The sequence below is a fragment of the Lolium rigidum genome, chromosome 6, assembly GCF_022539505.1.
Source record: "Lolium rigidum isolate FL_2022 chromosome 6, APGP_CSIRO_Lrig_0.1, whole genome shotgun sequence".
NCBI lineage: Eukaryota > Viridiplantae > Streptophyta > Magnoliopsida > Poales > Poaceae > Lolium > Lolium rigidum.
Window position 1 is genome coordinate 339655840 of NC_061513.1, and position 15331 is coordinate 339671170.

Here is a 15331-nt window from a genome sequence, read left to right on the forward strand (position 1 = left end):
AGGTTAGTTCCGTAAAATGCACAAATATGACATAAAGTGTGCATAAAACATGTAGATAACATCAATAATGTGGCATGGAACATAAGAAATTATCGATACGTCGGAGACGTATCAGCATCCCCAAGCTTAGTTCTCGCTCGTCCCGAGCAGGTAAAACGATAACACGGATAATTTCGGAGTGACATGCCATCATAATCTTGATCATACTATTTGTAAAGCATATGTAGTGAATGCAGCGATCAAAACAATGTGTATGACATGAGTAAACAAGTGAATCATAAAGCAAAGACTTTTCATGAATAGCACTTCAAGACAAGCATCAATAAGTCTTGCATAAGAGTTAACTCATAAAGCAATAATTAAAAGTAAAGGTATTGAAGCAACACAAAAGAAGATTAAGTTTCAGCGGTTGCTTTCAACTTGTAACATGTATATCTCATGGATATTGTCAACATAGAGTAATATAATAAGTGCAATAAGCAAGTATGTAGGAATCAATGCACAGTTCACACAAGTGTTTGCTTCTTGAGGTGGAGAGAAATAGGTGAACTGACTCAACATTGAAAGTAAAAGAATGGTCCTCCATAGAGGAAAAGCATCGATTGCTATATTTGTGCTAGAGCTTTGATTTTGAAAACATGAAACAATTTTGTCAACGGTAGTAATAAAGCATATGCATCATGTAAATTATATCTTATAAGTTGCAAGCCTCATGCATAGTGTACCAATAGTGCCCGCACCTTGTCCTAATTAGCTTGGACTACCTGGATTATCACCGCAATACATATGCTTTAACCAAGTTTCACAAAGGGGTACCTCTATGCCGCCCTGTACAAAGGTCTAAGGAGAAAGCTCGCATTTGGATTTCTCGCTTTTGATTATTCTCAACTTAGACATCCATACCGGGACAACATAGACAACAGATAATGGACTCCTCTTTTAATGCTTTAAGCATTTGACAACAATTAATTCTTTTCTCATTAGAGATTTGAGGATGTTTGTCCAAAACTGAAACTTCCACCATGAATCATGGCTTTAGTTGGCGGCCCAATGTTCTTCTCTCACAATATGCATGCTCAAACCATTCAACTCAGTGTAGATCGCCCTTACTTCGTGACAAGACGAACATGCATAGCAACTCACATGAAATTCAACAATGAGTTGATGGCGTTCCCAAGTAAACATGGTTATCGCACAACAAGCAACTTAATAAGAGATAAAGTGCATAATTACATATTCAATACCACAATAGTTTTTAAGCTATTTGTCCCATGAGCTATATATTGCAAAGGTGAATGATGGAATTTTAAAGGTAGCACTCAAGCAATTTACTTTGGAATGGCGGGAAAATACCATGTAGTATAGGTAGGTATGGTGGACACAAATGGCATAGTGGTTGGCTCAAGTATTTTGGATGCATGAGAAGTATTCCCTCTCGATACAAGGTTTAGGCTAGCAAGGCTTATTTGAAACAAACACAAGGATGAACCGGTGCAGCAAAACTCACATAAAAGACATATTGAAAACATTATAAGACTCTACACCGTCTTCCTTGTTGTTCAAACTCAATACTAGAAATTATCTAGACCTTAGAGAAACCAAATATGCAAACCAAATTTTAGCATGCTCTATGTATTTCTTCATTAATGGGTGCAAAGCATATGATGCAAGAGCTTAAACATGAGCACAACAATTGCCAAGTATCACATTACCCAAGACATTTATAGCAATTACTACATGTATCATTTTCCAATTCCAACCATATAACAATTTAACGAAGGAGAAACTTCGCCATGAATACTATGAATAGAAACCAAGGACATACTTGTCCATATGCTACAGCGGAGCGTGTATCTCTCCCATAAAGTGAATGCTAGGATCCATTTTATTCAAACAAAACAAAAACAAAAACAAACCGACGCTCCAAGAAAAAGCACATAAGATGTGATGGAATAAAAATATAGTTTCGGGGAGGAACCCGATAATGTTGTCGATGAAGAAGGGGATGCCTTGGGCATCCCCAAGCTTAGACGCTTGAGTCTTCTTGATATATGCAGGGGTGAACCACCGGGTGCATCCCCAAGCTTAGAGCTTTCACTCTCCTTAATCATGTTGCATCATACTCCTCTCTTGATCCTTGAAAACTTCCTCCACACCAAACTCGAAACAACTCATTAGAGGGTTAGTGCACAATATAAATTGACATATTCAGAGGTGACACAATCATTCTTAACACTTCTGGACATTGCATAATGCTACTGGACATTAGTGGATCAAAGAAATTCATCCAACATAGCGAAAGAGGCAATGCGAAATAAAAGGCAGAATCTGTCAAAACAGAACAGTTCGTATTGACGAATTTTAAAATGGCACCAGACTTGCTCAAATGAAAATGCTCAAATTGAATGAAAGTTGCGTACATATCTGAGTATCATGCTCGTAAATTGGCATAATTTTCTGAGCTACCTACAGGGAGGTGGACCCAGATTCGTGACAGCAAAGAAATCTGGAACTGCGCAGTAATCCAAATCTAGTACTTACTTTTCTATCAACGGCTTAACTTGGCACAACAAAACACAAAACTAAGATAAGGAGAGGTTGCTACAGTAGTAAACAACTTCCAAGACACAAAATAAAAACAAAGTACTGTAGGTAAAAACATGGGTTGTCTCCCATAAGCGCTTTTCTTTAACGCCTTTCAGCTAGGCGCAGAAAGTGTATATCAAGTATTATCGAAGGGTGGTGCGTCAACCTTATCATTCAAGGAGGAGGATTCTTCAATAGAATTTACCTTCTTACCTTGTGGAGCTCTTTCCGCGTGCCATTCAGAGTAGTTGATCATCATATTATCAAGAAGCCTTGTTGCTTCACCAAGAGTGATGGACATAAAGGTACCTCCAGCAACTGAATCCAATAAATTCCGTGAAGAGAAATTTAGTCCTGCATAGAAGGTTTGGATGATCATCCAAGTAGTCAGTCCATGGGTTGGGCAATTTTTAACCAGTAGATATCATTCTTTCCCAAGCTTGAGCAACATGTTCAGTATCTAATTGTTTAAAATTCATTATGCTACTCCTCAAAGATATAATTTTAGCAGGGGGATAATATCTACCAATAAAAGCATCCATGCATTTAGTCCATGAATCAATACTATTCTTAGGCAGAGATAGCAACCAATCTTTAGCTCTTCCTCTTAATGAGAAAGGGAACAATTTTAGTTTAATAATATCACCATCTACATCTTTATATTTTTGCATTTCACATAGTTCAACAAAATTATTGAGATGGGCAGCAGCATCATCGAACTAACACTGTGAAAATTGCTCTCGCATGATAAGATTAAGTAAAGCAGGTTTAATTTCAAAGAATCCTGCTGTAGTAGCAGGTGGAGCAATAGGTGTGCATAAGAAATCATTATTATTTGTGGTTGTGAAGTCACACAACTTAGTATTTTCAGCGTTGACCATTTTAGCAATAGTAAATAAAGCAAACTAGATAAAGTAAATGCAAGTAAACTAATTTTTTTGTGTTTTCGATATAGCAAACAAGATAGCAAATAAAGTAAAACTAGCAACTAATTTTTTTGTGTTTTGATATAATGCAGCAAACAAAGTAGTAAATAAAACTAAGCAAGACAAAAACAAAGTAAAGAGATTGAGAAGTGGAGACTCCCCTTGCAGCGTGTCTTGATCTCCCCGGCAACGGCGCCATAAATTTGCTTGATGCGCGTGGTTGACGTATTGTCTTTTCGTTCGACACGCGTCCGTTGGGAACCCCAAGAGGAAGGTGTGATGCGCACAGCGGCAAGTTTCCCTCAGCAAGAAACCAAGGTTTAATCGGACCAGTAGGAGTCAAGAAGCACGTTGAAGGTTGATGGCGGCGAGATGTAGTGCGGCGCAACACCAGGGATTCCGGCGCCAACGTGGAACCTGCACAACACAACCAAAGTACTTTGCCCCAACGAAACAAGTGAGGTTGTCAATCTCACCGGCTTGCTGTAACAAAGGATTAACCGTATTGTGTGGAAGATGATTGTTTGCAGAGAAAACAAGTAAAACAAGTATTGCAAGAGATTGTATTTCAAGTAAAGAGAATTGGACCGGGGTCCACAGCTCACTAGAGGTGTCTCTCCCATAAGACGAACAAGCATGTTGGGTGAACAAATTACAGCTTGGGCAATTAACAAATAAAGAGAGCATGACAATGCACATACATATCATGATGAGTATAGTGAGATTTAATTGGGCATTACGACAAAGTACATAGACCGCCATCCAACCGCATCTATGCCTAAAAAGTCCACCTTCAGAGTTATCATCCGAACCCCTCCAGTATTAAGTTGCAAGCAACAGTACAATTGCATTAAGTATGGTGCGTAATGTAATCAACAACTACATCCTTAGACATAGCATCAATGTTTTATCCCTAGTGGCAACAAGACAACACAACCTTAGAACTTTCTCGTCATCGTCCTGGTGTCAATGCAGCATGAACCCACTATCGAGCATAAGTACTCCCTCTTGGAGTTACAAGCATCTACTTGGCCGAGCATCTACTAGTAACGGAGAGCATGCAAGATCTTAAACAACACATAAGCATAACTTTGATAATCAACATAACAAGTATTCTCTATTCATCGGATCCCAACAAACGCAACATATAGAATTACAGATAGATAATCTTGATCATGATAGGCAGCTCACAAGATCCGACAATGATAGCACAATGGGGAGAAGACAACCATCTAGCTATTGCTATGGACCCATAGTCCAGGGGTAGACTACTCACACATCACACCGGAGGCGACCATGGCGGCGTAGAGTCCTCCGGGGGTGATTCCCCTCTCCGGCAGGGTGCCGGAGGCGATCTCCCGGATCCCCCGAGATGGGATCGGCGGCGACGGCGTCTCGCAAGGTTTTCCGTATCGTGGCTCTCGGTATCGGGGGTTTCGTCACGGAGGCTTTAAGTAGGCGGAAGGGCAAGTCAAGAGGCGGCACGGGGGCCCACACCATAGGCCGGCGCGGCCGGGGGTGGGGCCGCGCCGCCCTAGGGTTTGGCCACCCCGTGGCCCCTCTTCGTCTCGTCTTCGGACTTCCGGAAGCTTCGTGAAAAAATAGGCCCCCGGGCTTTGATTTCGTCCAATTCCGAGAATATTTCCTTACTAGGATTTCTGAAACCAAAAACAGCAGAAAACAAAGAATCGGCACTTCGGCATCTTGTTAATAGGTTAGTTCCAGAAAATGCACAAATATGACATAAAGTGTGCATAAAACATGTAGATAACATCAATAATGTGGCATGGAACATAAGAAATTATCGATACGTCGGAGACGTATCAACAAACATTTTAACACAACCCTATTTTTCTCTGTCTTTGTTCTTTGTTTCTATTATTGCAGGGAATGAAAGATTTTGGGAGTTGAGAAGACAAAGATTTATATTAGGAATTTATTTTGTTACTTTTGTAATTTTCTATTGTCCTTTTCTAACTAGTGATGACTCAGTAAAGGTTGTACAATAAAGATTCTCCCATATTCATTTCGGTGTAGGAAGATTTGTAATATTTTATTCTTACTTTGAGTATTATTATATTACTTATATTACTTGTGATTTCTAAAATTATGAATACTTGTTTATTATTATTAATCACTATAGACCTGTAACATATTATTTTTGAATTTAAATTGTAATTCAAATTCTTATTTGAATTCACGTCATTCCTATTTAAATTTAATTCAACTTGTTTTACCCACAACCTTCGAAATCAACAAAGGTCAAGTTGAAATTCAGCGCTCTTCTCATGTTGATGACCTAAGTCACTTTGGTTTTAATTAAAGCAAGAAAATTTCCTGGATTTTCTATGCATGAATGAAATGCACATATCAATTTTCTCTGGTTCTGTTACCTCTAATCATGGGATGTTACAAGAGGCTATCATATTTGATATAAAATTTGCAATTGCGTGAGTGAGGCCAATGAATCGGAAGTCGGTCACATCCTCGTTGTCTTATATTTTTGGGATGAAATCAATCTTCATGGAGTTGAGCCAATTAAGACTATTGGTATGAAGTCGTGATAATTGGTTAATCGCCGCCGTCATATACATCTGTTGTGCTCCAACAAGTTTTAGAAAATATGCCCAAAATACCATCCGAGTTTGGTTCTTTGTCACTAGTTGTGCCATCCACCGCTGCCTTGACCTCCTCTTCCGTGGAAGGCTCACTAAGCCCACAAAGGTTACATTGTTGTGTCGGTGATCCAATCGAGATTTTTGTCCGAGGGGAACTCTGTTGATGATTTTTTTAAATGGTTATGGATGATGCTCTACTTTCTATTGTTCGCTGTGTCCCAACCATTTTTTTTATATTTTAGGAAGTGAATGAGGTTCTTTCTTATCGATTCATTGACACCAAGATGGAAATATATAGTATCTGCACCCCCTTATTTTTTTTTTTTTAGAAATGGGAGCATCGCCCCAGCCTCTGCATCAATTGATGCACACAGCTGTTTTATTGCATAGTTTAATATTCATAAGTTATACAAGTCAAGAGGTAAAACTTAACCAGCGGAAATTTAAAATAAAAGATAATTATGCAAGTTGCAATCTCTTAATAGGCTGCCAGCCACCCTGGTTGTAGATATCCCGAGCAACCGTCTCCGGACGGCTGCATCCGGAATCCATATGCGCACGCTGAGCCTCCGGTAGTAGGTATGACCATTCGTGGATCCAGGTGCGTAACCATACGGATAACTCTGTAAAAATTTAGCATTTGAGCTTCTGTTAAAGACAATATCATTGCGACCATTCCATATAGCCCACATCAAAGCACAAATACCCGTTCGAATATGTCCTTTAGATATTTTATCAACACCATTTAGCCAATTTCCAAACATATTTGTAACATTGGCCGGTGGAGGGATATTAAAAGTATACTGGATGGTTCTCCAAATTAGCTTTGCGAAGGGACAATCGAAAAATAAGTGGTTTATGGTTTCATTAGAGTCACAGAAAACACAATTCTTACACCCATTCCAATTTCTTTTTGCGATATTATCTTTTGTGAGAATTACTTTTTTATAAAGGAACCACATGAAAATCTTAATCTTCAGCGGTACCTTTATTTTCCAAAGATATTTGCGCAAGAAAACCGTATGACCATTCATCATGTCTGTGTACATGGATTTGACCGAAAAACACCATTGGTAGTTAATTTCCAGACAAAAACATCCGGGTCTTCCGTCAGGTTAACCCTGATTAGACGCTGAAGTAGTAGTAGCCAAACCTCCCATTTATCAGTAGATAAAGTTCTCCTGAATTCGATATTCAGAGGATTACTCGTTAGAACATCTGAAACCAGAACGTTTCTCCGGCGGACAATGTTATACAACGAAGGGTATTGCTTAGCTAGCGGTTGGTCACCTAACCATATGTCCTCCCAAAAGCGCGTATTTTGACCATTGCCAACTTTGAAAGAGCCGCGAGAGAAAAAATCATCCTTAACTCCCATGAGCCCCTTCCAAAAAGGAGAATCGGTGGGTTTTGTTGTCACTTGTGACAGCGTTTTAGTTCGTAGATATTTATTTATGTTAGTTATGTTAGTTATCCTCAAGGCTTGCCTCTTTTTAATTCTTTCAAGAGCCTCCAATGCAATGACTCTTCTTATTTACTCACTCTAAGATCTCTTTCTTTATTGCTTGCATTTGTACTCTACTTGGCCACATCCAAACGAAGGTTGATTTCCAAATCCATATGAAGCTCTATGTTGGTGTTGGAGAAGAGCTCATTGCTCTAACGGCTTAGAGTTTGGCCCTTTTTTGATTTTTTGGAATTGAAGTTAACAAGGGTATGCATGGTTACAATCACTATTCACCTCGTTGACAACATCCTTGAAGTCATGTTTCTTGATCCAAAAAAATTAATCGGGAGGTTTTGGCTTTCTTCGGGCCATTTTCATTTGCATGGAGTATGGGACAATGGTCAAACAAAGATGGCGATAAAGCGTGAAGGAAGTGGTTGGAGAAGGTGATGACCTATTCTTTATTGCAAAAATAGGTGTCAAGCTTGTTGATAGTGGGATCTTGTTGTTCATTGCTCCAAGTGAATTCACTGTTTTGCAAATAGATTTCCTTGATGTCACAATTGTTAAATGCAATTTAGAATCTAACAGTTCGTCTACGGTTTGCATTGGCATAGTTCTTGTCTCTAGCCCGATGATTTTTTTTTTTGTTGAACTCACCAGTAATGAGCCAACTTGTCTCGGTGGTACGCTTAGCCGCCATGAACGCCACAAAGAATGTTTCTTTTAGATATCCTACAGCTGCCCGTAGACCTTTGTGAGCTTGAAGGAGATATCCATCCCAATTATGTTGATAGCGACCGAAAGGGAGAAGGTACAAGTGATTATGTTTTTGACATGGATAGAGCATCAATATTCCGCCTCTAGTGCCATTTGTTGGTCATTAGGAAAATTGTCCAAGCATGTAACCTCGTGGGTGTGTTGAAGTAAAGGGGTCAATCGTCTTGGAGCTATGTCTCTTGCAAAGGAAATCTAGAAGGTTCATGGGCCAAATACATGATAATTTAGAATCAAAAATATTTCTAACAATTACATGCCTACTCTGTTTGCCTCTAGTGGCAGTGCTCGAATTCCACCTTCCCGATCACCATCGCATTTGTCACAAGGTCTGGATCGGTGTTGCTTCATTCCATAATCTTTTGTCGCTTGAGCATAGGTTGAACACTTCAATAGAATCCGACAAACCCTAGGGTGTTACTGTTGATGCAATACGGGTTTAGTGTTGACATACGCTATCCATTTCCTTTTTTATAGACCATTAGGGAGGGAGTAAGTGAGAGATCCAATTGCTTTCTCCACTGACAATCTTGTCAAGCCCCGCCAGTACCGCCAATCTTGACTTATTTTGTTGCACCGTTGTTGTTTTGTTTGTCGATTTGTTCCGACTGTTCCAAACCTTGTTTGAACTTTGATCCTTTCGGGTTTTATTTATAAAGTTGGGCTAATAGCAGGAAGTCATTTTTGCTCGTGAGATTGGGTGCTCCTGCATATTATACAATTCAAAATTTTATTTGTAGGTTTCAAAAAATTGGGAATGAAAATCCTAGAAGTAGCTAATGATGTATCCGACATATGTTTTGTACTCCGAGCTACGAAAAAACGATAGTCTGTTTTTTAGATTTAAAATCACTATACTCAAATTTACACTTTTCTCTTTTTATGTAGCCTAAAATACACATTATTTCTAAATTCCCATAATTTTTAAAAATTCAGAAACATGATTCTATTTTTTTTATAAAGATCACCGATTCCCGTGTGCACCAAATCTCCACTCGGCTAGTAACCTCTTATCTATCAAAGACGTCGAGATGTGAAAGTCTGAGCAAGAGATGATAACTTCAGAATACTTTGATGCAACGTCGTTTGTACCAAAGGCCTTTCTCTCATACTTCACTTCAGTCTTCTTGATATATCCGATATATTTTCCTAGTTTATCCATTAGATGATCAGTCTGTTGTCAAAAGGAGGAAAACACATGAGTGAAAAGGCTTATCCTCACATATCCTCTACGGATCAAAATGATCAAAGATAAGATGGCAGCACAGCACACCAGCTTTGTCTGATATATTGTTTCCTTGTCTCGTCGCTTTAGTTATATCGGTTGCTAACCATTCTCGCACGTCAGTTAACAACACTTCCACAGCATGTGCACAGGGGCCTACGTTCGTGCAACAACAACTGCAATCTGGGCTGCGTATCTCATCCTTTGCCTTTACTCTTCCACTAATCTAAATCTTCAGCCGCCTTTTATCCGTCTTATGCCTACCTAATGACACCGATTCTTTGTTAGGTAAATGGCATGATCATTAGCAAAGCAACGGATTACTTACTACTAGTACTAGCTGACGGGACTGCTATGACGACAGAGTAGAAACTTTGCAATAGAATAGCAAAGAATTCGATCGTGTGTGTGGCCTGAGCAATGCATCCATTTCGATTGGGAGAGCGACGCATGTCGCGAGCAGCTCCAACCACCGTTGCTGTCTGTCGTGCTAACTTAAGCAACGAACTCACTGCCGCCACCTGTCGCTCCGGGCGCCAGTTATCAGATATAGTATAATTGGTGCATTATCAGGATCATAGCCGGATCTTCAGCGACATGGACATTTACACAAAGTTTACCTCATCAGGGCAGCTTAAACCGTGATTATATCATTGTTGCGCAAAAATATCTCGGAGATAGCCAGTGATTGGTTATTCTAGACTAGACGTCCTTGTCTGTAAATCCATTGCGTACCCAACAGGTGAATATTGTGAGCTCATGTTATCCCACCATGTCGATCGACCCAGCGCTAGAAACAAGACCCACTCAGTCTCAGAGACGCCTTTGTGTCAACATAAAGATGCCGAGGTGATATAGCCCGTTCCTTGTTTATTTGCATGGCTAAATTAGGCCGGTAAAGTTTGGTCTTGTGATGACAATATAGGATCATGGATCGATGGCATTGTTAACGCCAGCAACGCACGCATACTGACTTAATTACTGTACGCCACTAGCAAAAGCTCTTCCCCTTCATCATCGTCTACCAGCAAATCTCTTCAGCATTCTCCTTTTTTTTCCCATTAGGTGACCCTGCAGATGGTTCCGAAAAATGGCGTCCGCGGCGTCGGCGAAGAACCGACGCTGGCCTGGTCGGTCTTCCGGGCAGCAGCGGTCGACGAGATCTTCAGCTCCAGGTCTGGCGCCTGCCGAGGAGGAGGAGGAGGAATTGCATTTTCCGCCAGGGAAGGAGGGAGCTTCGGTGCACGCCTCGCCATCGACAGTGCAGCGCCGCTTATCAACGGGGCCGGCGGCGACGAATAGCTCGGCATCAAGGTCAGGCATGGTGGAAGCACGGCGGCGTCGGGCCTCGGCCTGCTGGGTCCTAGAGACAGAGCAGGGAATGACCGAATTGCCATCCCGTCCACGGAGCTGCTAGTCTCGTGTTTCAGTCTCGGACGACTCTCCTTCGCCGCCTTGTCGCCATTCTTCTCGGCCTGAAGAAAAGAGAGGAAGGTTCGTGCATGTCAGCTGGTTTGTTACTACGTCCAGAACTCCAGCTCGCGTTTTGAGGCGTGCACGTACCACGTCGAAGAGGCTGGACCTCCGCTTCTTCTGCGCGAGGCCGGCCTGCCGGAGGAAGTACTTCTGGGCGTGGCTGGCCACCTGCGTCGGGGTGCGTGTCGCGACGAAGTGCCGGGAGATGCCTCGCCAGTCGCCTTTCCCGAGCTTCTCTAAGCCGGCCAGGAACCTCCGGTGCTCATCCTCCGTCCATGGAACCCCTGATGCCATGCGTCACACGATTAGTTCACCCAACGTAACTGGACATCTTCAGGTGAAGAAGAGAGAACAAACTGATTCGTGCAAGCTATTAGACATGATTACTGAAAGTTAAGACCTGAAAGACTAAGTATTTCCTGTTATCTAGTTGCAAGTTTGGCATAGCAGATAGCAACTGATGGCACAATTGGATACAAACAAGTCATACAACCACTCATGCATCAACAAGAATCTTCAGATCTTTAGTCTCTAGCTAGGGGAAAAAAAACTTCGGATTTGTTTTCTTAATCAGGCCTTAGACATCATGACGATTAGATCGCTATCACAGACTATAATATGATTAATATCAAAATCCATAGCATAGCATATCAAGCGTGTCAGCGAGGTATACCGGACCAACGAACTGCTCAAGAAACCAGTACACGAACTCACCCTTCTTCCTCTCCTGAGCCCTGCCCATGAGGCCATCGGAGAGGTAGCCGTGGCCCATCTTCTCGGCGTTCTCCTCCACCGAGACCAGCGACGATGACGACGACACGGACGACGACGAGTTGGACGCGGCCACCGCCGCGGCCGCGTAGTAGGCCGACGACGAGAGGCACTCCATGCTGAAGCTCTTCTTCAGAGGTGCAGCACCAACTTGCAGCTGCACACCGAACAGCCTCAGCCCACCACCGCCACCACCACCGCCGTTGTTACCACTGCAGGTCCTGGAGTTATGGCCATTATGCCCGCAGCTGGAGCATTTCCGAGCCATGCCAGACGATGGCACAGGAAAGCAACAAGATAGAGCGAAGAAGAAGAAACAATTCTCTGGCCCTGATATTGATAAGATGGTGTGGAGATGTAGCATCTGGGGCTTAATAGGGGAGAAAGATGTGGCAGGGGACTACTGATTCGCTGGGGGGTGCACACCTGTGCCGATGAAGGCGACACATTGGCATCGTCTCCCTTTATGGTATTTGACAATTCAATCTCACCGATGCTGGCCTATTTAACTTGCTGCACCTGGGATCCGGTGGAATCTGCAGAGTCTTTGGATGCCAATAATGCTGTGGCATGTCGCCGTCATGCTGTATATGGTGTTCCTGTATGGCTCATATCAGGAATCTTATACCTTTGCCCTGTGTGTATGTTCTGTTAGTCCGACAAGGTTAACTGAATGGAAAAGTCTTGTGTTACCCTCTGTTAGGGAAAGAACTTTCTATTATGTTGTAATCCACGGAAGCAATGACAAGTGCCAAAAATATCTGCAGAGACATGATAGGACTGTCTAGAATTCGAAAGTCCATTTTGCCGGCTCATATAAATCAATGGATCAACAGAGGAGGAAGACATTTCACCCCCAAGAAAAGAAGGAAACTAAGATTCATTTCCAACTTGCAGTAAACAAGGAGTAAGAAAGATACTGTTTTGCTCTCCTGTTGAGTGACTTGGAATCTTATATTCTTGTACGACTATAAGAAACTAAAGGAGAGATTCAATGGGATAGGATGCGATAAAGATATAGATGATACAAGGTAGTTGGTGTTGCTGAAGAGTTGTGGTGTAGTTCTTTAGCTCCTCTTGTTTTGAGGATCAAAGGACATTGGCTAATAACAGGAGTGTGACAGATAGAACTGAAGAGGTCTTCCTATGCAAGCAAGCATACTTATCAAGGTTAGGTGCCAAGATCCGGATCCAGGATTGGACAAAAAGGTCGTCACATAACAACCACAAAAGGGAGATATGCTAGTATTGTGTACCTTGCACAGCTATTAGAAAAATTTGATAGTTCCAAGATAGAAAATGTCATACATCTGTTTATTCTACTTCTACTCCCTTCATCTGTGCTCAGTGTGCACTGATCATTTGGTAGTGGCATTTTTCTATGCTTCCTTTCATGAACTTCATATCTCTTAGACCTAAGTAGCCAACAACCAGTCACTCTTTAGTCTTTACAAAACTGCAAATGGACAGGATAAAGTTCTCCTAACCTAATCCATACCAAACCAGTGTGAGTTAATGAAAGTTGCAGAAAGAATGTGTCTCATTCAGATTAAAAAATGGCTGGGATTTACATTATCCGAAGTGTCGTGCGAATAGGCACTAGGTCTGAATTTTACCTGTCAATTTGGCGCATCATGTTTTACTGAAAAAAGCGATTGCTTAGAGTCTTGTACGTCTTCAACCATCTCACAATTTGTCAGTGTGATCATGCATACGCTCCAGTGCCTTACTGAAAACGATGATTTCAATAATTAAAAGAAGCAGTACTACTCTGAAATTACTAATTAATCGGAGGTGTTGGTGTTAGAGGATCACCTACACTGAAAAGAACACTTCATGTGCAACTTCGTTCTCCATTTATACTACTCCCCCCGTCCCACCTACAGTTGGGCATGGGCAGCCCGGCCGGCCCAAAAATCCCAGGTCGGGCCGGGTTCAGGCCTGATTTTGGAGCCCGAACGTCAAGCCGGGCCGGGCTCGGGCTTGTAAAAAACACAATTTTAGCTTAGTTCGGATCAGGTTTGTCAGGTCGGGCTTTCTTCTGTTCGGGCTGGGTTTGGGCTCGATTTGTAAGCCCGAAGGTTGTGGCGGGCGGGCTCGGGCCTAGGAATTTAGAGTCAGACTTTTTTGGGCCCGGCCCAAAACCTGGCCCAGCCCGAGGAATGCCTAGGTGTAGTCCCACCAAACGTATCTCAACTTTGCTAAACTTGAATGTATCTAGATATTATCTAGTAGATAGATACATCCAAAATTTGACAAAGTTGAGACATTTTTGGTGGGATGGAGAGAGTAGATGGGATGAAATTTAGATTCAATTGGTGCACCCATAATAACTTTTCTGTTAGGTAAGAGAAAAGTTTCACAGAACGTGCAATCAAAGATACACGCAACATCGCAGGATATTTTACATCGCAGCCCATATAATATATTTATAACATGTTATGTTGTGATCTAAATTCATATTAAAGGGCAGCTAACTTCTAACGAGCGGAACGAGGTCCGTCGCCGGAGGTTGGTCGGAAGCAGTGCGGATCGATGTCACCGTCTATATATACCTATTGTAAGCCACCGGCTAGGGTTTATCAGATTATAATATAACCCACAACGTTTTTAAACACTCTCGATATAGTGAAATTTTGCTACCTGACGCTCATGGTTTTTTTGCCTCTGTGTTGGAGGGGTTTCCACGTTAAAATCTTGTATCTTCGCTGCGATTTTCTTTTCGTTCTTTGTTATTTGATTGTCGCTTGTATAACATAACATATGTTTTTTTTGTTGAAATGCAGGCAAAAGCTTTGCATCATCCTTTAATTAAGAAGAAGATACTTGTTTGGTTAATTAGCAAAAAACGGTCAAAAACCGATACAAAAGGCGGCCAAGCCACACAATAACAACACTATAGGTCCATGCCCACTCTCGTTTGGCGACACAACAAAGAACACAAGAGGATGCCAACCACGCAAACACAACCAACGTTGACCTGCTCCGTGAAACTAGCCAGTCTTCGAATATTAAACTCAAGAGTAATGGAGGAGAAAGAGGAAAATTGGGCAACCTCCTTCGGGAATAAGATGGAGCTACTAATAGCCTCCCATGATTTCTAGCCGTTGGAGGTACATGTGGGCGGAAATCTCTGGCATTATTTTAGACCGGAATCTCCGGGGGAAAAAGAAACCCTTGGGGGTTGGAGTTTCCGCCCTAGGCCGGAGATATAAAATCTCGTGTACCAAGTTTCCAGCCTATTTCAGCCCCCCTTCTTGAGTTGCGCCACACGATGCAACTCAAGAAAGGTTGGACCGGAAATTTGGCCTCGAAACTTGCTCCAAAAATTACGCCTTGGGTCGGAGAGATAGAATCTCCGGTACTAGATTTCTAGCATATTTTTGCCCCCATCTATGAGCTGCGCCACTTGACAAAACTCAAAAAATTTGGACCAGAAATTTGGTCCGGGAACATGCCCTAGAATTTCCGCCCTGCTGTCTGGGATCTAAAGCCTACAAGACAC

General features: G+C 42.0%; 1 protein-coding gene across 1 annotated transcript; it reads right to left on the reverse strand.

Moving 5' to 3' along the window:
* Window positions 1-10421: 10421 nt before the first annotated feature.
* On the reverse strand, window positions 10422-12280 carry LOC124660952 (transcription factor KUA1-like). Its single transcript, XM_047198802.1, has 3 exons — window positions 11770-12280; window positions 11143-11339; window positions 10422-11054 (listed from the first exon to the last, which is right to left on the reverse strand). The coding sequence occupies exons 1-3, from the start codon at window positions 12188-12190 to the stop codon at window positions 10641-10643; spliced, it is 1032 nt and encodes a 343-aa protein (XP_047054758.1). The 5' UTR covers window positions 12191-12280; the 3' UTR covers window positions 10422-10640.
* Between the last annotated feature and the right edge of the window lie 3051 nt (window positions 12281-15331).

Bases quoted from the DNA above. Each gene is read 5' to 3' on its own strand.
- LOC124660952 (XM_047198802.1), bottom strand. From the start codon at position 12,190: ATGCTACATCTCCACACCATCTTATCAATATCAGGGCCAGAGAATTGT. The intron at 11,340-11,769 runs GTGAGTTCGTGT...GCATGGCATCAG, and splicing joins GGCTCAGGAGAGGAAGAAGG to GGGTTCCATGGACGGAGGAT. The intron at 11,055-11,142 runs GTACGTGCACGC...TCTTTTCTTCAG, and splicing joins GGTCCAGCCTCTTCGACGTG to GCCGAGAAGAATGGCGACAA.